Source organism: Mesoplodon mirus, assembly GCF_964341445.2.
Source record: "Mesoplodon mirus genome assembly, chromosome: 3".
In the NCBI taxonomy this organism is placed as follows: Eukaryota; Metazoa; Chordata; class Mammalia; order Artiodactyla; family Ziphiidae; genus Mesoplodon; species Mesoplodon mirus.
The window spans coordinates 24,831,165-24,851,539 of NC_138978.1; the positions used below are offsets into that span (position 1 = coordinate 24,831,165).

Below are 20,375 nucleotides of genomic sequence, written 5' to 3' on the forward strand. Positions count from 1 at the left end.
AATTTTTCTTAGTCTTTAATTTTTGCCAGTTTGATTACTATGTGTCTTGGCGTGTTTCTCCTTGGGTTTATCCTGTATGGGACTCACTGTGCTTCCTGGACTTGGGTGGCTATTTCCTTTCCCATGTTAGGGAAGTTTTTCACTATAATGTCTTCAAATATTTTGTCTGGTCCTTTCTCTCTCTCTTCTCCTTCCGGGACCCCTATAATGCCAATGATGTTGCATTTAATGTTGTCCCAGAGGTGTCTTAGGCTGTCTTCATTTTTTTTCATTCTTTTTTCTTTATTCTGTTCCGCAGCAGTGAATTCCACCATTCTGTCTTGCAGTTCACTTATCTGTTCTTCTGCCTCAGTTATTCTGCTATTGATTCCTTCTAGTGTAGTTTTCATGTCAGTCATTGTATTGTTCATCTCTGTTTGTTTGTTCTTTAATTCTGCTAGATCTTTGTTAAACATTTCTGGCATTTTCTCGATCTTTGCCCCTATTCTTTTTCCGAGGTCCTGGATCATCTTCACTATCATTATTCTGAATTATTTTTCTGTAAGGTTGCCTATCTCCACTTCATTTAGTTGTTTTTCTGGGGTTTTATCTTGTTCCTTCATCTGGTACATAGCCCACTGCCTTTTCATCTTGTCTATCTTTCTGTGAATGTGGTTTTTGTTTCACAGGCTGCAGGACTGTCAGAATTCATTTTTTAAAAAGGTTTTATTTCTGAGTTTGCAGATCAAGAATTTACACCTGCCAATAGAAGGCAATTTTGATTTTTATCAACTACCCCCTTCCACCCTGGACCTACACCATCCTCCTTAGCATGAAGATTTTTCTGGAGATTGTGAACAGGAGGCAAGCACTGACACTCTGGGAGAGCTGACCCCGTTGAAGCTAAGTGTCCCCTCTGTGTACTTCCATGATACTCTAAGCACAGCACAATTCAGTCATTCATTATCCTGTCCGTGGTTATTTCCTTTATGTCCCCCTTTTCTTTTGCTACCATGAACAATCCTGCTAGAAATACCCTTTTTTCCTACTGTTCCCACAGGGACACACCCAACTGCTGTTGCCAAAGACACATGGAAGGAGACTCGATAAAGGGAAGGAGGGATAGGGTTTGATAGGCTAGACATTCAGCAAACAGGTGTGTGTTCAGATCAGTTCAGGAAACATCAGTCACTGTCCGCACTTTAGTCTCCCAGTAGCTGCTGACACTGTTGACTGATGTCTCCTGCTCTTCTCTTGGCTTCTGTGAAACCACTCTCCTCTCTGAACTCTCTTGATCATGGCTCCTTTGCAGGCATCTCCTCATGACAAGATCCCTGTTGGATGGACTTTCTCTTGACTCAGGAAGGGGCACTGCTATCTTCTCTCTCTAGGCTTCCAAGGTAATATCGTCCAGTCTCAGGGCATATATGCTGATCATTTCCCTCAAAACTCTCTTCATTCCAGACCTCTCCTCTAAGAGATATACAGACTAGAGCCGCCACCTTCATAATGTCTTCTTCTGGAGGTCCCATAGGCATTTAGAACTTACTATGTCAAAAATAAAACTCTTGGGAATTCCCTGGTGGTCCAGTGGTTAGGACTTCATGCTTCCATTGCCAGGGGCCCAGGTTTGATCCCTGATCGGGGAACTAAGATCCCACAAGCCTTGTGGCGTGGCCAAAAAAAAAACAGCAAAGAAATAAAACTCTTGGTTTTGTCTCTGAAACCCATCCTTCTAGTCTTCCCTTTTGCTGGAAGTGATATCATCATCTGCACACAGCTGGGCACATAGACCATAATTTCTTTCTTTCCCTCGCCACCCCCTAAATCCACTCCACCCCTAAGTCCTGTTGACTCTATCTTCAAAATATATATCCTGACTCTTTCCACTTCTCTCCACTGCAAACTTCTCATAATCACCTCTCACCTGGATGACTGCAATAGCCTCCTCACTGATCTCTGTGCATTTACGCTGGCCCCCTACAGTCTATTCTCCTCGTAGCAGCCAAGTAAATCATTAAAAAAATTTATATCTGTCACTTGACTGCTTAAAAACTGCCTATGGCTTCTTTTCCATTATACTTCATATGCTGTACTTTGAAAAAAAAAATCACATGTGCGTCAGGGTCTACAGGCTTTGCACATCTGTCCCCTGCTGACTTCTGCCAACCTCTCCACTTGCCCTCTGTCCAACTAAGCCCTAGCTATACTGGCCTCTCCTCCATTTCTTGAAAATGCCAAGAAATACTCCATGTCAAGGTCATCACCTTTCCCTCCGCCCAGAACATTCTTGGCTAAGTCATATGTCTAAGTCCTTCTCAACCTTCAGGCCTTGGCATCCCCTGGCCTTCTCTCTACCCAAGTGACTCCCCCTACCTTCTCCCTATCCCAACTTTGTTCTTTATCCCTGCAGCATGTTTATTCGTTCATAATCCTTGCTATTTAACTGTCTTTGCCACTAGACTGTTGGCTTCACAAGGGCAGGGATCACATCTGTTTTACACACCAGCGTATCCCCATTGCCTAAGCCAGAGTCTGGCACATAGTAAATATGTAAATATTTGTTGAATGAATGGATTAATTGGCCCTGCACTGCGTGAATAGGATACAGAGGACCCAGCTATGGTCTTTCTGATCCATAATGCCATAATCTGATGGATGAAAAAGAAGTAGATAGGTAATTGCAAAACTGGTAAATAATATAGTAGAGACCAGAACTGGAGACAGTAGAAACACAGAGAGGCCCATACCCCAGCGTGGAGTATGCGTGTGAGCAGAGAGGAGGCTGTGTTTCCATGATCGATGGCACCAGCATCTCCTTAGAAGACATTCAGTTTCTCTTAATAGCATTTATTTAGTGTACCAAGTTCCATGTACTGTTTCTTGTTTGTTTGTTTTTAATATGCCCAAACTCATACAACTTCTAAGTGATAGAACTGGATTCAAAGCCAGGCAGTCTGGCTCCCAAACCTGCATCTTTTTAAAATTTTTTAAAATTAAATTAAATTAAATTTTTGTTTATTTATTTATTTTGGCTGAGCCACGTGGCGGCTTGCAGGATCTTAGTTCCCCAACCAGAGATTGAACCCAGGCCCCCCTGCAGTGGAAGCGCAGAATCCAAACCACTGGACTGCCAGGGAATTCCCTGCACCCTTTTCTTAAAAAAAAAAAAATTGAGGTGAAATTCATATAATATAAAATTCATCATTTTAAAGTGAACAATTCAGTGGCAGTTAGTACATTCACAATGTTGTGCAACCATCACCTCTAGTTCCAAAACATTTCCATCATTCCTAAGTAAAACCCCTTAACCAGGAAGCAGTTTCCCATTACCCTCCAGGTACTGTTTTTGATCCCCACAATGACCCAATTGTACAATTGAGGAAAGAGGCTCTGAGAAATTCAGCCATAGTGAGAAGTTCAGAAGTTCAAGGTTACCTAGCTAGTAGAAGTGGAGAAGTGATTTTGAACCTTTGTTTTCTGACCCCCGAGTCTAAATCTTTGATTAATACACATCTTTGGGCAAAGTCACAAGTAGGGGGCTGGATTTGGGTATCAAAGAGAGTAAATTTTGGGGGTGCACGGATTTATAAGCCATAAATGAGCCCTCGGTTGTTAAAAAACGCACGTTTAGGTAAAACTGCAATTAGCATCGCTCAGGCGAGCAGAGTCAAAAGTAAGAGCAGGGGCTTCCCTGGGGGCGCAGTGGTTGGGAGTCCGCCTGCCGATGCAGGGGACACGCGTTCGTGCCCCGGTCTGGGAGGGATCCCACATGCCGTGGAGCGGCTGGGCCCGTGAGCCATGGCCGCTAAGCCTGCGCGTCCGGAGCCTGTGCTCCGCAACGGGAGAGGTCACAACAGGGAGAGGCCCGCGTACCGCAAAAAAAAAAAAAAAAAAAAAAAAAAAAAAAAAAAAAGTAAGAGCAGCTATAGGGCAGAGACCTGGAAAGGTCAGCACTGCAGGAAGCTTTGCCAAAGCCTCAAGAACAAGAAGTTTGTAATTCCTTGGACAGCCCCTAGATGCACCAGGCTGGGACCTGAAAAGAGGCAGAGTAGCTGGGAGGGTGTGGCTTGCCTTCCCGTGGCCGGACCTAACCAGGAAATGCCAGGGAGTTGCTCGACAGAGAAGCTGAGGGCGCAACTGGATTAGACACAGTAGGAAGCAGTCCTCAGGCCAATTGCATCCCACTGAGGGGGCCTCCAGGGCACGAGGACTCTCAGGGGTGGAGGGCCTCGCCTTAGTATCCGTCTTCTTCTTCCTGGAGGAGCTGTCATCACTCTAGCACCCCTCTTCCACAAAATAGGGGTGCTCTCTGGGGCTTCTCTCTTTCTCTCTGGAAGTCAGGGACCCTAGAGGTCCCTCTTTTTTAGGGATCTCAGACAGAGGGCATCCCTCTAAGTTGCCTCTCACGTTTCCTCTCCTCCCTCGAGTGAGAGAGCTGTGCGGGCCCCTCCTACCCCGACGTTGGAGGCGTTTTCTCACAAGCCCCCTTCTTTTTCAGGCTCGGGGTGGCGGCCGAGTTCTAGTTCGACAATGCACCGCGCTCGGCTCAACCAGCTGCGAGAGGGCAACTCCATGGAAACCAAAACATCACAACTCCGTGGAGATATCGCGAGAAGCACGGTGGCTCCAGCTGCTGAGAGAGGAGGAGCGAGGGCGGGAACAGAGAGCGAAGTGGGAGGAGCCTAGGCACTTCAGAGGTCCCCCACGGGAGACCTTCCCTCCCAGCGGCGCCCCCTCGTGACTGCGCTTTACATAATCGAGGCCGCGCGCGTCATAAGTGGCGTACTCCAGTCCAGACCGAATCAGAGTCGTAAGAAGCTCCGCGTTCCGCCCTTTCCTCCTTGATAGACGTCAAAATGAACCAGTGAACGGGCGTCCAGCGCCGCCGCGCCAGCCCTGGTCCGCCCGCACCCGAGGACCCGCCCGCCTACCGCAGCCCGCAGCCTGCCGCCGCAGGTTGTGCCTCAGACTGTCAGATAAAGCGGCGGGCTGGGCCGGTAGGGCTGTGAGCACTGCCCGGGCCGGACATGGCGGCGCTCTACGCCTGCACCAAGTGCCACCAGCGCTTCCCCTTCGAGGCGCTGTCTCAGGGGCAGCAGCTGTGCAAGGTGCGCGGGCTGGGGCGGCAGCCGGGAACTGGGACGCTGGAGGCGCGGCCCGGAGCTCCCGGTTCTGTGGGGACGCCCGGCGGGGTCCCCCGGGCAGGGCGTGGCAGGCCCGCCTAGCTGAGGAACAGCACCCGCTCCGCCGGAGGGCTGGCGGGGCACATGGGGGAGACCCGAGCCGTGTCCAGGCCCCAGCGGCCGGCGTGTCCGGGTGCTTAGCAACAGCGAGGGATTGTTCTCGGACCCCGTGAGGTCGGGGGAGGGGACAGCTGGTCCCCCGCTCGCCCTCGACCAGCCGCGGCGGAGATCCCTTTTGGGCTGGCTTCCCCCCGCGCCGGGGTCTGCCGGGTTTCAAGCTTAGGGGCCTCCTGCCCCGCCTGGGACAGAACTCCAGAGTTGGGTGCTGTCTGGGACGATCGTGTCGAACTGGGCGCCTCACGGGCACTTTTCAGCCAGTCCCAGAGTCGGAGGTAGCCAGGCTTTATAATAAAGCCCCACAGTCAAACGCACGAAGCAAAAGGATGATATTTCAGCTTCTAGTTAGTGAGCTTCTGTCCTCGCCGTAACCAGCTGCTGATCAGTTTTTACCCCGAAGGTCCAAGTTCTCTTTTTTTCTTTTAAGTTGCTTCATCTTGCTTTGCCTATTTAAATGAATAGAGGTGCTGTGAAGCGACAGTTAAAAGTCACCAAGCCGGCTGGAGAGTGATGTTGAGATATCTCCAGATAATCCAGAGTTTGTGTCTCTGTTATGGCTAACTCATAATTGTGTGTCATCATTGCCTCCAGTGGCCATGACTTTGTCTCTTTTTGTTTACTAGGTATGAGAGAACTCAAAAAGTCAAATGTCTGAATGGCGTTTTGGCCTTAAAAAATACATATTTGATTATATGTTTGTATATGTATATGTTTATTGATTTTAAGGGAGTTTTATATATGTAAGCAATAATGATTTTAATTCAGTGCTTTGGTTTCACAAGTGAACCTGCTCAAAAATCACACAGTGGCAGAGGCAGAACTGGACTAGAACCCAGGGCTTCTCGTTCACTAGGTCTGAGGCTTATTCATACCTTTGTTTTACAATGTATGACTAGTTCCATATAAATTCTTAACTTAACTCCCACATCAATGCAGGGTGGTGGTGCCAGTTTTACAGACAAAAAAAATTAGTCCCAGAAAGTTAAAGTGACTCACTCAAGCACAGTGACTATGCTTGGAATAGTACCCAGGTCTTCTGCCTCCTACTGAAGGCTCTTTCCATTTCTGACTGCCTTTTAAAATTATATCCTCATTTCATTTCAGGAATGTCGGATTGCACACCCTGTTGTGAAGTGCACCTACTGTAGGACTGAGTACCAGCAGGAGAGGTACAGTTTTCGTTGACCATGAAAGATGCTAATAGGCTTTTCCTTTTAAAATCTGTAATCGATTGCATTTCAATATACAGATCTGTAATCAGTTGCATTGTAATATATAGATCTGTAATCAATTGCATTATACACAGATTCTGCCATTTCCTGTTATAACCCAATGGAAGTAAAATACACATATTGTTCCCTAGTTATTCATTAATTGCTTAAATTATTAGTTACTTATTTTTCACATCCTTGATAATTTTATATTGTGGGGTTTTAAAAATAAATAAATAAATATATTTATTTATTTATTTATTTATTTTTGGCTGCATCGGGTCTTCGTTGCTGTGTGCGGGCTTCTCATTGTGGTGGCTTCTCTTGTTGTGGAGCACGGTCTCTGGGCACGCGGGCTTCAGTAGTTGGGGCTCGCTGGCTTCAGTAGTTGGGGCTCGCGGGCTCTAGAGTGCAGGTTCAGTAGTTGTGGCCCTCGGGCTTAGTTGCTCCGCGGCATGTGGGATCTTCCCGGACCAGGGATCAAATCCGTGTCCCAGTGAAGCCCTATATTATGGTTTTGACATTTTTGACACTAAGAAACCAATCCCACAACAGTAAAACATGAGCCTTGTGCTCTAGTATGTTTATATGCAGAGTTTGAAGAATTTATAAGCCAAAAGAAGATACTTTTGAAAATGTGACAATCTGATAAAGAGTTTGTTAGCCTTAGTCACATTTGAAAAAACTCACTTGCCTTTACACTTGCCTTGTGTGAATCTCATTTTGAAGAGTGTGAAAAATATTTAGGTGTGAATGAACACACATCTTTGGGGGACTTTTTAATAGCAGCAAAGTGGTTTATTGGTATAGTAAGTTAAACTTTTGGGGAACCGTGGCTGTAGGTAATATTGCCTTAAGCAGGATGGGGTCTGTTTGCCAGCTCACACATAGACCCAGAGGCCTAATTTTAGTCAGCTTCATTTCAATTCTAGGAATATTTTCCCTGACATTCCATTATGTTTATTTTCAAAGAAAAAAAAAAGCTAAAAAAACTAGATAGTAAACACTCATCTACCCGCTACTTAGATTCTACAATTTACACTTACTACATTTGCATCTATCCATCTCTCTATCCATCAGTGTATTAATCCATCTTATTTGTGATGCAGTTGGGGACATCAGTGTACTTGACCCTAAACACTTCAGCATGCATATCATTAACTTAGAGTTCAATATTTGTTTATGGTTTTAAAATTTTTTTAGAGGTAAAATTTGTGCACATTGAAATGCTCAAATCTTAAGTGCATCTTTCGATGAGTTTTACAAACAGTATATATCTGTGTAACCCTAAACCCATCGAAATATAAAACATTACTGGGGCTTCCCTGGTGGCGCGGTGGTTGAGAGTCCGCCTGCCGATGCAGGGGACACGGGTTCGTGCCCCGATCCCGGAAGATCCCACATGCCGCGGAGCGGCTGGGCCCGCGAGCCATGGCCGCGGAGCCTGTGTGTCCGGAGCCTGTGCTCCGCAACGGGAGAGGCCACAGCAGTGAGAGGCCCGCGTACAGCAAAAAAAAAAAAAAAAAAAAAAAAAACATTACTATCACCCCAGAGATTCTAACCCCAACCCAGTCAGTCCCCACCCTCCTTGCTTTTTCCAAGCAGCTACTGTTCTGATTTTCCTTTCCACCATAGATTAGTTTTACCTGTTCTAGAACTTCATGTAAATGGAAACACACAGAATATACTCTGGAAGGTTTATATTTTAGCTTTTACATTTAGGCCTATGATCCCTTTCAAATTTATTTCTGTGTGTAGGGTGAGATTTGAAGTTTAACCCTTAATTCACACCATACATAAAAATTAATTCAAGATGGATTATAGAAATAGGTTTTTTGCATTTTCTTTCTAAGATGTCAAGAGCATTTGTATATATTGATATATATGTCCCACTCCTTGAGTAATAAATCTAAAATAAACCCAAATGTTCAACATCACAGAATCACTGATGCTAATCCTCTTTCTAGAGGTCTCTTTCAATGTACTTCACTTCCTGAACTGCCTTTTTTTTTTCTTTTTGGCCACCCCGTGGCTTGTTGGATCTTAGTTCCCCACTAGGGATTGAACCCGGGCCACGGCAGTGGAAGTGCTGAGACCTAACCACTGGGCCCCACTGGACCACCCGGGAAGTCCCTGAACTGCCTTTTTAAAATGGTAGAAAATTGCCCTGGGAAATATTTTGTTTGAATATCTCATTTTAATTTAATGTTTTTTACTTTGACATTTTTCTTTTGTCTTTTAAGTTTGTAGTCACTTTGATAGGAATTGTATGGGAAGAAAATCACAAAGTAGCGATATACTGGATTTTTATGTGATTTTGTTTTTAGCCCCCAAATATTGTTTAAACTGTTCCTAAACATCAAGCATTTGTTTGTACCTCCCTTTGTGAAGGGTTAGAATTTATTTGAAGATAATTTTTTTTCCCCAAGGCAGTTTATCAGTTTAGGCATGTAGGTAATATTATGACTTGGATCTTCCCAAGGGAAAGGGCGTGTTTATTTTTGTCAGTGCTTAGCTCTTAGAGAAATTGGAAATATTGAAAAAATATTTGGTGTTAGCATCTATTTCCCCACATCAGGGATTTTCATATACTTTTACTTACAGAGGAGAACATAGACAGAGTAAGGTCAACATGGATAGAGTCTCTGAGCTTATATCCCAAACACAAATACTTTACTCCTCATCTCAAATTTCTCAGCTGGTCATCTGAATTGAGGAGAATTAATTTCTTTTCTGCTAGTCCATTTTGGTCTAACATAATATTCTTTTGAGGGTCCTTTGCATATCTGATAATTTTACTTAGTGGTACTTGGAGGTGTCATAATCAGAAATAACTCACTCTCCATTTTAACCAAAGCCTCCTTGTATTTGAGCTAATAAAATTTATAACTACAGAATAATTAAAAGAGTTACTGGCCAGATACTCACCCTTCAGTTAATCAAATGTCCAAACCATATTCCACCTTGGCACTTAGTAATGAACAAATTCCTTAGACTTAAGGAAGAATCAGTTTTCAAATGTTGTAAGTAAAACGATTTTTTTCTTATAAAGCCTTGTGTCTCTTTCTTCCTTAACAGTAAAACCAATACAATATGCAAGAAATGTGCTCAGAACGTGCAGTTGTATGGAACGGTAAGTAGGGTTTCTCTGTACCTAACAGTCAGGTCTCTTGGGACCGTACATTCTGTGGACTATTAATATAATTACAATATTTTTATTAGAAGACCTAGTTATGTGTAAAAATGTTCTCAGAAAAATTTATGTAGTGTTTTAGCTTTCCAACTTAGCTAATACTTAGTATTAAGGAGTTCTGTGTTTATAGTCACTGTGGCAGGATTGTGATTATAATTTTCCTTGAGAAGCTTCAGTAACCAGTATGTAAAGAGAAGGGGAATGATGAATCCTATGACGTGACCTCTTTGTTTGGTAACAGTTGACTATTCATTTAGATGAATGATTTTTTTTCTTTCAGTGTTAGGGTTCAGCATACTGTGTCCTTGCAGGCATTCTCCCCACATGTTTATACACTGGTAATGTCAAAGAGGCCTTTTCAGAAATTTGGACGCACTTGCTCATTTCTCCAAGAGCTGGTTCTGTTGAATTGGTTAGAGAAGTCCCAGCATATATGCTAATGGGTTTTTGTTATTTGTTTATTTATTTAAAAATCAATAGTCCTGTGCAGAAAAACACTTTACATGGTGTTAGGAATTGAGCTGTATTGGATCAGTGTAAAAGGAAATTTATGAAGTTGGGAATGCATTTTTACCATGACTAATGAACTGTGTATAATAGAAATCATTACTTTAAAAAATGCACTGGAAAAAAATGCACTGGTATTTTACAACATACTTACTTGACACTTTTTTTTTCTTTTTAAGCCCAAACCTTGTCAGTATTGCAACATAATTGCAGCATTTATTGGCAACAAATGCCAGCGCTGCACAAATTCAGAGAAGAAGTATGGACCACCATATTCTTGTGAACAGTGCAAGCAGCAGTGTGCATTTGACAGGAAAGATGATAGAAAGAAGGTAAATCTCTGTGTTTTTCCTGGTATTTTTTTCTTTCAGAGAAATTAAGGTGGGCCAATTGTGTTAAAAAGACATATAACCAAGATTGATTTCTCAGTTCCTCTCCAAATTCTGTTATTGACTGAAGAAGATATTCAGCCTTTGTTTTCTTCATTTATCAAATGTGGACCATTATATTCTAACATTTCATAGGTTAGTATTTCATGAGAATTTGAATTACCGTGTTCAACATCCCTTATAAGTGAAGTGGTGATTGGCAAAATTCTACAAAACTCTTTAAAGGAGAGATTGTGACTTAAGCAGGATATAGTCTGTTACCAGTTTTACTATCTGGCTCTTTAAATGTTTCTATCTGTTGAAGTTAAAGACCACAAGAAGATGATATAGATAAACCTCTATGTGGAATTATGGTACCTTGGTGGAATTAAAATGGTTTAGATTTGGTCTGTTTAAAACCCTCAAGTGGCTTCCAGTTGCACTTAGAATGAAACCCAAACTCCTTCTATAGCCTGCAAGGCCCATACCTGACTCTCAGTCTCATCTTCCATCACACTCCCCTCCTCCTCCCTTGGTCCAGCCACACTGACCACCTTTCAGTCCTTCAGATATGCCAGTCTCATTTCCACCTTTGTGCCGGCTGGATTTGCCTGATACACAGCCTTCTCCAGAGTGTCATAACTGGTTCCTTGCGTCAAGTCTCAGCTCAATTGCCAGCTTCTCACAGAGACCTTCTTTACTAACTCCCCCAGTCACTCTATCATAGTACCCTGTTTATTGTCTTCATAGCATGTAACGTTATGAGAAATTATCTTGTTTGTTTACATGTTTGTCCACCCCCACTAGAGTATGAGCTCTTTGTCCATCTGTTTTCATGCTGTATTACCAGCAGCCTGGCACATAGTAGGTACTTGATAAATATTTTTTGAATGAAAGAATGTAGTACAGAAACTCTCAGTGTCCAGAGATGCATTTCAGAGATGCTTAGGCTCTCAAAAGCTGATTCGTGGTAACCAAATTCATTAATTTACAATGGGAGGAAGTAACTTTCCAGTGACCAGAATACTCCTGCCTGCCAACCAGGGCACCTCTTCCCTGAATCAAGATACTAGAGAAGCTGAATTAGTAATCAGAAGGTAACATATAATAATAGTTGGAGCACAAGCTTTTTAGTCCCATAGATCTGGGTTCCAGCCCACTTCTGGCTTAGCTGAATGATCCTGGGCAAATTATTTACTCCTGTTATGCATCAGTTTTGTCATCTTTACTGTGCAAATAACAGTAGCTACTTCACAAGGGCATAGGGAGATTTAATTGAGATAGGTATATAAAACAATTTTGAGGCTTCCCTGGTGGCGCAGTGGTTGGGAGTCCGCCTGCCGATGCAGGGGACACGGGTTCGTGCCCTGGTCCGGGAAGATCCCACATGCCACAGAGTGGCTGGGCCCGTGAGCCATGGCCGCTGAGCCTGCGCATCCGGAGCCTGTGCTCCGCAACGGGAGAGGCCACAACAGTGAGAGGCCCGCATACGGCAAAAAAAAACAACAACAACAACAACAATTTTGAGCCTAGCATATACTATACTTCATTAAATGGTACCTATATTATTATTAAAATTGGATTACATTAGAATTCATTGTTTCTACTTTCTAGTTACAATCCTATCATAAGAGTTTGCGTATTTGTAGGCATCCTCAATCACCTATTTATAAACTTTAGGAGGACCAAGCTTAGGGATTGAGAGTGGATGATCTGGACTCAGAGTGCCTGGGTTGAAATCTTTGTCACTTATTTGTTGTGTGACTTTGGGCGAGTTAATCTATCAGTGCCTCAGTTTCCTCATCCGTAAATGAGGCTGCTCAGACCTCATTGTTGTTATGAAGGTCAAGTGTAAACCCCTTCAGAAGGAATCTGGCACATGATAAGTACTCAGTGTTACCTATGATTATTTCTTTATGATAGCTTAATTCTGAGAGGGTGATTTTATATTTTTAAAGTTTGTGAAGGAGAGATCTGAAATAAAGTGTCCTGTGGTTCAGTGTGTGATTTTCATGTTTAATGCTGGCTCTCTTTCAGTGCAGTTGCTTTGTTTTCAAACCCTTCTTCAGTGAAAGCTCTTTCGTGGAGAAGGTCTCCTAGAGTTTTTTTGTTTGTTTGTTTTTTTGACTGTATTGGGTCTTTGTTGCTGGGCACAGGCTTTCTCTAGTTGCGGCGAGTGGGGGCTATCCTTTGTTGCAGTGCACGGGCTTCTCACTGCGGTGGCTTCTTGTTGCAGAGCACAGGCTCTAGGCACGTGGGCTCAGTAGTTGTGGCTTGCAGGCTCTAGAGCACAGGCTCAGTAGTTGTGGCGCACGGGGCTTAGTTGCTCTGCAGCATGTGGGATCTTCCCGGACCAGGGATCAAACCCATGTCTCCTGCATTGGCAGGCGGATTCTTAACCATTGTGCCACCAGGGAAGTCCTCCTAGAGTATTTTAAAGTCAGACCTTCAGGCCATATCCCATAACCATGAAATGCAGCAAATTGAAGTTTGGTTTCAAAATTCATTTATACATTCGTTAACAAATAATTAGATGCTTATCATGTCTCAGATACTGCTCTGGGTGTTGGAAATACACTGATGAACTAAGCAGAAGAGGCCTTATTCTCTCAGAGCTTTTATTTATGTGTGTAAGAGATGGATGAGAGCAAACAAGGAAATAAATGAATACAGATTTTAGGTGTAAGTGCTATAAGGAAATAGGGTATATGGTAAGAGAGTGACTGGTGAGGCCAGTTTAGATTGGGCAATCAGGAGGACCTACATGGAGATAAAATCTGAGCTGAAACGGGAAAGATGAGAAGGAAGCAGCCATGGGAAGCTCTGGAGGGCAAAGATCCTGGGAAGAGAGACCAGCTATGAAAAGACCCTGAGGCAAGAATGAGCTTGGCAGATGGGAAGAACAGAAAGAAGGCAGAGTGAACAGAGAATGAGATTATAAAGGCAGGCAGAGGCTACATTTAAATCAACATAGGCTATGGTAAAAACTTTAGATTTTATATTTTAAGGCAAGAAGAGACATAATCAGATTTACATTTAAGAAGCCCTCTTTGGCAGCTATGTGGAAATGGTTGATCTGGAGAAAAATAGCGAGATCATTTGGCTGGGTCTTGCAGTTGTGACAGGTAAGAATGGCTTTGCTTGGGTGGAAGCAGTGGAGTTGGAAAGAAGTGGATAGATTCAGACGGATGACTTGCTAATAGGTTAGGAGAATAAGGTGCAATGAAGCTTTTGCTAACAAGATAATACTTTAGGTAAATGATGGTCTGGCTTACCCATGTTCAAGATGGGGCAGAAGATCTAATTTAGAGGCAAGACATGAAAACTAAGATTCCATAAAATATCAGCACACTCCCTCCCCAACCTGAGTAATTGCAACCAGCTCTGCTGCCCTGCCACTTGTACCAGGCCACCCCACAAACTTAGTTTTGCAATCTGAGTGCTGTACAGAGGCATCCCAGCTTCAGAGGATTGTGGAAGCTCCATTCTGCTTTCCTAGCCCTGTGCCCTGCACCCTGGTACAGAGCTGCTTCTGCCTAAAGTGATCAACTTTTTCTAAATCAAACAAAGTGCCATGGTAGGCCACCACCAGGGACTGGGGCCTTGGAAGCTACTTGCCCATCAGTCTTTTTCTGGAGACATTTTTTTTTTTTTTTTTTTACAGAAGATATTGGGGGTAGGAGTTTATTAATTAATTTATTTATTTTTGCTGTGTTGCGTCTTCGTTTCTGTGCGAGGGCTTTCTCTAGTTGTGGCAAGCGGGGGCCTCTCTTCATCGGGGTGCACGGGCCTCTCACTATCGTGGCCTCTCGTTGCGGAGCACAGGCTCCAGACGTGCAGGCTCAGTAGTTGTGGCTCACGGGCCTAGTTGCTCCGCGGCATGTGGGATCCTCCCAGACCAGGGCTCGAACCCGTGTCCCCTGCATTAGCAGGCAGATTCTCAACCACTGCGCCACCAGGGAAGCCCTCTGGAGACATTTATTTCCATCTGAGGAAAGATATCCAGCATACCATTTTATGAGCCATTTATAAGGTATTAAAGCTAAAGTATAGGGCTTCCCTGGTGGCGCAGTGGTTAAGAATCTGCCTGCCAAGGCAGGGGACACGGGTTCGAGCCCTGGTCCGGGAAGATCCCACATGCTGCGGAGCAACTAAACCCGTGCACCACAACTACTGAGCCGGTGCTCTAGAGCCTGCAAGCCACAACTACTGAAGCCTGCGTGCCTAGAGCCCGTGCTCCACAGCAAGAGAAGCCACCACAATAAGAAGCCCACGCACCGCAACAAAGAGTAGCCCTCACTCACCATAACTAGAGAAAGCCCACGCACAGCAACAAAGACCCAATGCAGCCAAAGATAAATAAATAAAATAAAATAAATTTAAAAAAGGAAAAAAAAGAAAAGAAAAAGCTAAATTATAAAATTCATGTTTCATCTTCTGTCTTCTCTTTTCCCTGCTGTGTTTTCCTTGATGAGCACCATAGAGATATTTGTGTCTTTTGAAATTCTTATGGGAACTTTGCTCTGGTCTGTGTTAAGTTGAAGAAAAACAAAATTAAAAAATATATAAAATTAGCTCATTTTTATTTTATTTATTTATTTAAAAAATTTTTTGGCCATACCACACAGCATGTGGGATCTTAGTTCCCCACCAGGAATCAAACATGTGCCCCCTGCAGTGGAAGTGTGGAGCCTTAACCACTGGACCGCCAGGGAAGTCCCCAGCTCCTATTAAGCAATTTTTATGTACCTTGCACCATGCTTTACCTACATTATGTCACTAGATCCTTGCACCAGCCCTCTGAAGTAGGTTCTATTATCCTTCATTTTATAGATGAAGAAATTGACCCCATGAGTACCCAGCTGAGTTCTGTAAGGTCACACAGCTTGTAAGTGGCAGATCTGGACTCAACCAGAGGTTGTAGCTCCTAATACCCATGTTCTCAGCCACTGCACTAGCACATTCCTTCTTCTTTATCTTTGTTTCCTCATCTTTCAGGTAGATGGGAAATTGCTATGCTGGCTGTGCACACTTTCATACAAACGGGTTCTTCAGAAGACCAAAGAGCAGAGGAAGCACCTGAGCAGTTCTTCCCGTGCCAGCCACCAGGAGAAGGAGCAGTACAGTCGACTGAGTGGTGGCAGCCATTATAACAGGTAACCCCGAGATGCATGAGATAGGACTAGAGGTGCTTGGAGGTCAGATGTAATACTCTACACAATTAGCCATGGAAGATACCATTTTGTCTAAATTTTCCTATTTTCTCTCTAGTTGTTAGTCTATAGAGGGAATCTCCTTTGTCGTAGTTTGTAATTCATGTATCATCCAAAGGCCAGAGAGACTTCCATAAGGCATCAGGATTTTCTGACTTGGTTTCTGTTGTGTCTTAAAAGTTTGTGGAACTTACTCCACTTTAACATGTAACGTTCTCCCCTCCGTTAGAGTGGGTTATCTCCCTAGAAGATTGGACATTTCACAGTCTGAGGGATGCAGCTTTTTTATGCATATTGGCTAGGAGATTGATAGATATTCTAGGTTTGTCCTTGTGAGATCCAGTCAAAATGATGTCCTTTCATTATTGTCTTAAGCTTCGTTTCAGAGTATCTGTAGAGCTGTTAAGGGTTCTGGCTTTGGATTGAATCCTGGGTCTGCCAAGTTTTCTTTATGGGATCTTGGGCAAGTTTTTTCATCTGTGAAATGAGGGAAATAATAATATTACCTCATAGAGTTGTTGCAAAAATAAATTATATAGTATGTGCATAGTGATTAGTTTTATAACCGGCATATAGGAAGCTTCAATACATTTTAGTTATTCGTTGTTATTATTACCATTGTGATCTTCTTTGTTCATTGTTAAGTACTTTCATGAGCCAGGTTCTCTGCAAGGAATGCAGAGATAAGTAAAAGACTCACACTGCTATCCAAGAGTATGAAGTCTGGTAGGGAAGACAGACCTGTAATCAAATCATTGCAGGATAATTCGATGGGCATCACAGTGGAAACATGTCAAAATACAGGCATAAGAGGCAGTGGTAATTAACTGCCTTGGGAGGTTAGGGAACGAAAGATCAGAGAAATGCTGGTATTGGAGCTAGATCTTAGGATGAATCAGAATCATCAGGTAAGGAATGGACAGAGACATTCTAGGCTGAGGGAATAGCATTTGCAAAGACATGGAGGGCATGAGACCACACAGAACTTGGGAACAGCAAGTCCTTTTATTTTGCTGGAGCTTATGATTGGGAGCTGGAAAATGGGAGGAAAAGGAATCCAGCAGACCTGGTAAGGAGCATGAACTTGATCTTAGTGATCTTAACGGGAAGCCACTGAAAGGATCTATGCAGGGGAGGGGCCAAATCTGCATTAAAAAAAAAATTAACCCAGACTACTGGGGAGAATGAATTGGAGGGAAAAGAGGCTGGGGGCTAGTTAAGAAGCTTTTTTGGTAAGAGAACCTCAACTGAAGCAGTGACACTGAAGAGGCAGATTCAGGAAGATACTTTAGAAGGAGATTTTTGAGTAAGTTCGATAATATGATGAACAGATAGATGGGCAGGAGCTGGGTGAGTAAAGGACAATTCTCAGATTTCTTACTTGGGTGAATGGGTAGATCCTTATCTGAGAGAGACTATAGGAAGGGGGAAAAAGAAGTTCAGTTTTGGAAAGTTGAGTTTAAAGCATCAAGAAGAATTATTTAGCTCTTTTTCGTGGCACCTTGGAGGCGAACAGCTGCTTCAGGATGAAGCTGAACATCTCTCTCCCAGCCACTGTCTGCCAGAAACTCACTGAAGTGGACTATGAACGCAAACTTTGTACGATCTATGAGAAGTTTATGGCCATGGAAGTTGCTGCGGATGCTCCAGGTGAAGAATGGAGGGGTTATGTGGTCCAAATCAGTGGTGAGAATGACAAACAAGGGACCATGAAGCAGAGTGGCATGACCCACAGCCGTGTCTGCTTGCTACTGAGTAAAGAGCATTCCTATTACAGGCCAAGGAGGACTGGAGAAAGAAAGTGCAGATCTGTATGGGGTTGCATTGTGGATGCCAATCTGAGTGTCCTGAATTTGGTCATTGTGAAAAAAGGTGAGAAGGATATTTCTAGATTTGCTGATACAACTGTGCTGCATCGCCTGGGGCCCAAGAGCTAGAATCCGCAAACTTTTTAAGCTCTCTAAAGAGGATGATGGGACTACCCTGGTGGCACAGTGGTTAAGAATCTGCTTGCCAGTGCAGGGGACACGGGTTCAAGCCCTGCTCCAGGAAGATCCCACATGCCGTGGAACAACTAAGCCCGTGCGCCACAACTATGAGCCTGCGCTCCAGAGCCCGGGAGCCACAACTACTGAAGCCCGCGCGCCTAGAGTCCGCGCTCTGCAACAAGAGAAGCCACCGCAATGAGAAGCCCACGCACTGCAACGAAGGGTAGCCCCTGCTCACCGCAACTAGAGAAAAGCCCGCGTGCAGCAACAAAGACCCAAGGCAGCCAAAAATAAAAATAAATAAATTTATTAAAAAAATAAAGAAATAAAAAAAAATAAAGAAGATGATGTCTACCATTATGTTGTGAGAAGGCCCTTAAACAAAGAAGGTAAGAAACCTAGGACTAAAGCACCCAAAATTCAGCGTCTTGTTGCTCCACATGTTCTGCAACGCAAACGTCGGCATATTGCTCTGAAGAAACAGCGTACTAAGAAAAATAAGGAAGAGACTGCAGAATATGCTACACTTTTGGTCAAGAGAATGAAGGAGGCCAAATAAAAATGCAAGGAACAGATTGTCAAGAGACAGAAGCTGTCCTTGGTCAAAAAGAAGACGTCCTAAGAGTAACAAGTAAATAAGATCCAATATCTAAAAAAAAAAAAGAATTATTATTTAGTGGAAGTTTAGCCTAAACTCACAAGAGAGGTTTGAACATGAGCCATTGGTAGCACATAAGAGTCAGTGGTAGCAGAGATTATTTTAAAATGTGGATTTCTGTGGCCCTACCCCAGAGTTTAATTCTGTAGAATCTAGGATAGAGTCCAGGAATCTTCTTTGTTTTATAAACATCTCAGATGATTCTGATGCAGGTGATCTGGGGAACATCATTTCTAACCACTACGATAGATAGTTGTTAAAACCATGCTCTTGAATGACACGACTCAGGTTGGAGGCTGAGAACAGATTCTAGAAGCACTCAAGAAGGATGGAGTGAATATTTGAAAACCAAATATCTGATCACGGTTAATATCCAAAATATATAAAGGACTCAACAGTATGGTGTTTCCTCAAAAAATTAAAAATAAAACTATCATATGATCCAGCAATCACTCCTGGGTATGTATCTGAAGGAACTGAAATCAGTATCTCATATTCATTATAACTTTATTCATAATACCTAAGATAGGGAAGCAACCTAAATGTCCTTCGAGGCATAAATGGCTAAAGAAAATGTGGTATATACATACAATGGAATATCCAGCCATAAAAAAAGAAGGAAATCCTGCTATTTGCTACAACATAGATAAACCTGGAAGGCATATGCTAAGTGAAGTGAGCCAGAGAGAGAAAGGCAAACACCATGTGGTATGACTTTTATGTGGAATCTTAAAAAAAATAAAGCTGATTTCATAGAAATAGACAATAGAATGGTGGTTGCCAGGGGCAGGGGGAGAGGGAAATGGGGAGGTGTAGGTCAAAGGGTACAAACTTTATAAGAAGAAGTAGTTCTGAGGATCTAATTTGTAGCTTAGTGACGATAGTTAATAATACCATATTATACGCTTGAAAGTTGCTGAGAGTAGATCTTAAGCATTCTCACCACTAAAAAAAATAAAAGAGGGAATTCCCTGGGAGTCCAGTGGTTAGGACTCTGTGCTTCCACTGCAGAGGGCATGGGTTCAGTCCCTGGTCAGGGAACTAATATCCTGCAGGCCACGTGGTACAGCCAAAAAATAAAAGAATTAAGTATGCGAGGTGATGGGTGTATTAATTATCTTGATCTTGGTAGTCATTCTATAATGTACATGTGTATCAAATTGTCACCTTGTACACTTTAAATATGTACAATTATATTTGTCAGTTATTCCTCAATAAAGTCGGGGTGGGGGAAAGGATGGCATGGTCAGTGGTATCGAATATTGAAAAGAGGCCAAGTAAGAAAAGGTCTGAAACATCCTTTGGGCTTGGCAATTGGACATCCATCAAAGTAAAAGAGTTGCAGACTAGTTTTAGGGGGTCAACTTTTTAGGGCTAAAACTGACCTTTAGTGTTGTTGTGGGACTCAGACACCAGAAGATTCACAGAAATAGAGTGAGGAAGAACTGGACTTGGAGTTCAAATATGTCAGCCTGGTGTCTAGTCCCAGCTTCACTGCTAACTAGCTGTATATCCCTGGGTAGGTCAGTTCACCTTGATGAGCCTCAGTTTATGCAAAATAGAAATAATCCCTTGTATATACCTCACGGTATTATAAGATACATGTGAGACAATGAATGTGAAAGTACTTTTTAAATTGTAAGATAGATTATACTTGAGGTTTTATTGACTCTGTTCTCATAGTTATTAATAAAGCAGATAATATTTAATCAAGGCCAAGAATTTGGGGGAGGACTATAGAAACGAGCTACCCATGCATCCAAGACCTATGAAATCAAGACTTTGGTGGATTTTGATGATCAAGAATAATTAGCTCTTAGATCTTAGATCAAGGCCACCTGGACATTTCTGCTTGTTGTCTGTTTCACCCCGACAGCGTGCCCCACCTGACCTCAGAATTGAAAGCTTTACCCCCTTTAAGTAACAACACAGGTTCATGTGTGTTCCTTGTGTTA

General features: G+C 43.1%; 1 protein-coding gene and 1 pseudogene across 2 annotated transcripts in view; both read left to right on the forward strand.

The window, feature by feature from the left end:
* The first annotated feature begins 4,926 nt into the window (after positions 1–4,926).
* The window catches only part of FAM76A (family with sequence similarity 76 member A), a 27,740-nt gene continuing 12,291 nt past the window's right edge, over positions 4,927–20,375 (forward strand). The window contains exons 1-5 of the mRNA XM_082611892.1: positions 4,927–5,090; positions 6,387–6,451; positions 9,572–9,626; positions 10,373–10,525; positions 15,560–15,717. Of these exons, the coding sequence (XP_082468018.1) occupies positions 5,010–5,090; positions 6,387–6,451; positions 9,572–9,626; positions 10,373–10,525; positions 15,560–15,717 (512 nt within the window). The 5' untranslated portion in view covers positions 4,927–5,009. The remainder of the gene's footprint in view (positions 5,091–6,386; positions 6,452–9,571; positions 9,627–10,372; positions 10,526–15,559; positions 15,718–20,375) is intronic.
* Positions 17,095–18,607, forward strand: LOC309798978 (small ribosomal subunit protein eS6-like; annotated as a pseudogene). Its single transcript has 2 exons — positions 17,095–17,768; positions 18,132–18,607. The product of its transcript is annotated as a small ribosomal subunit protein eS6-like (transcript).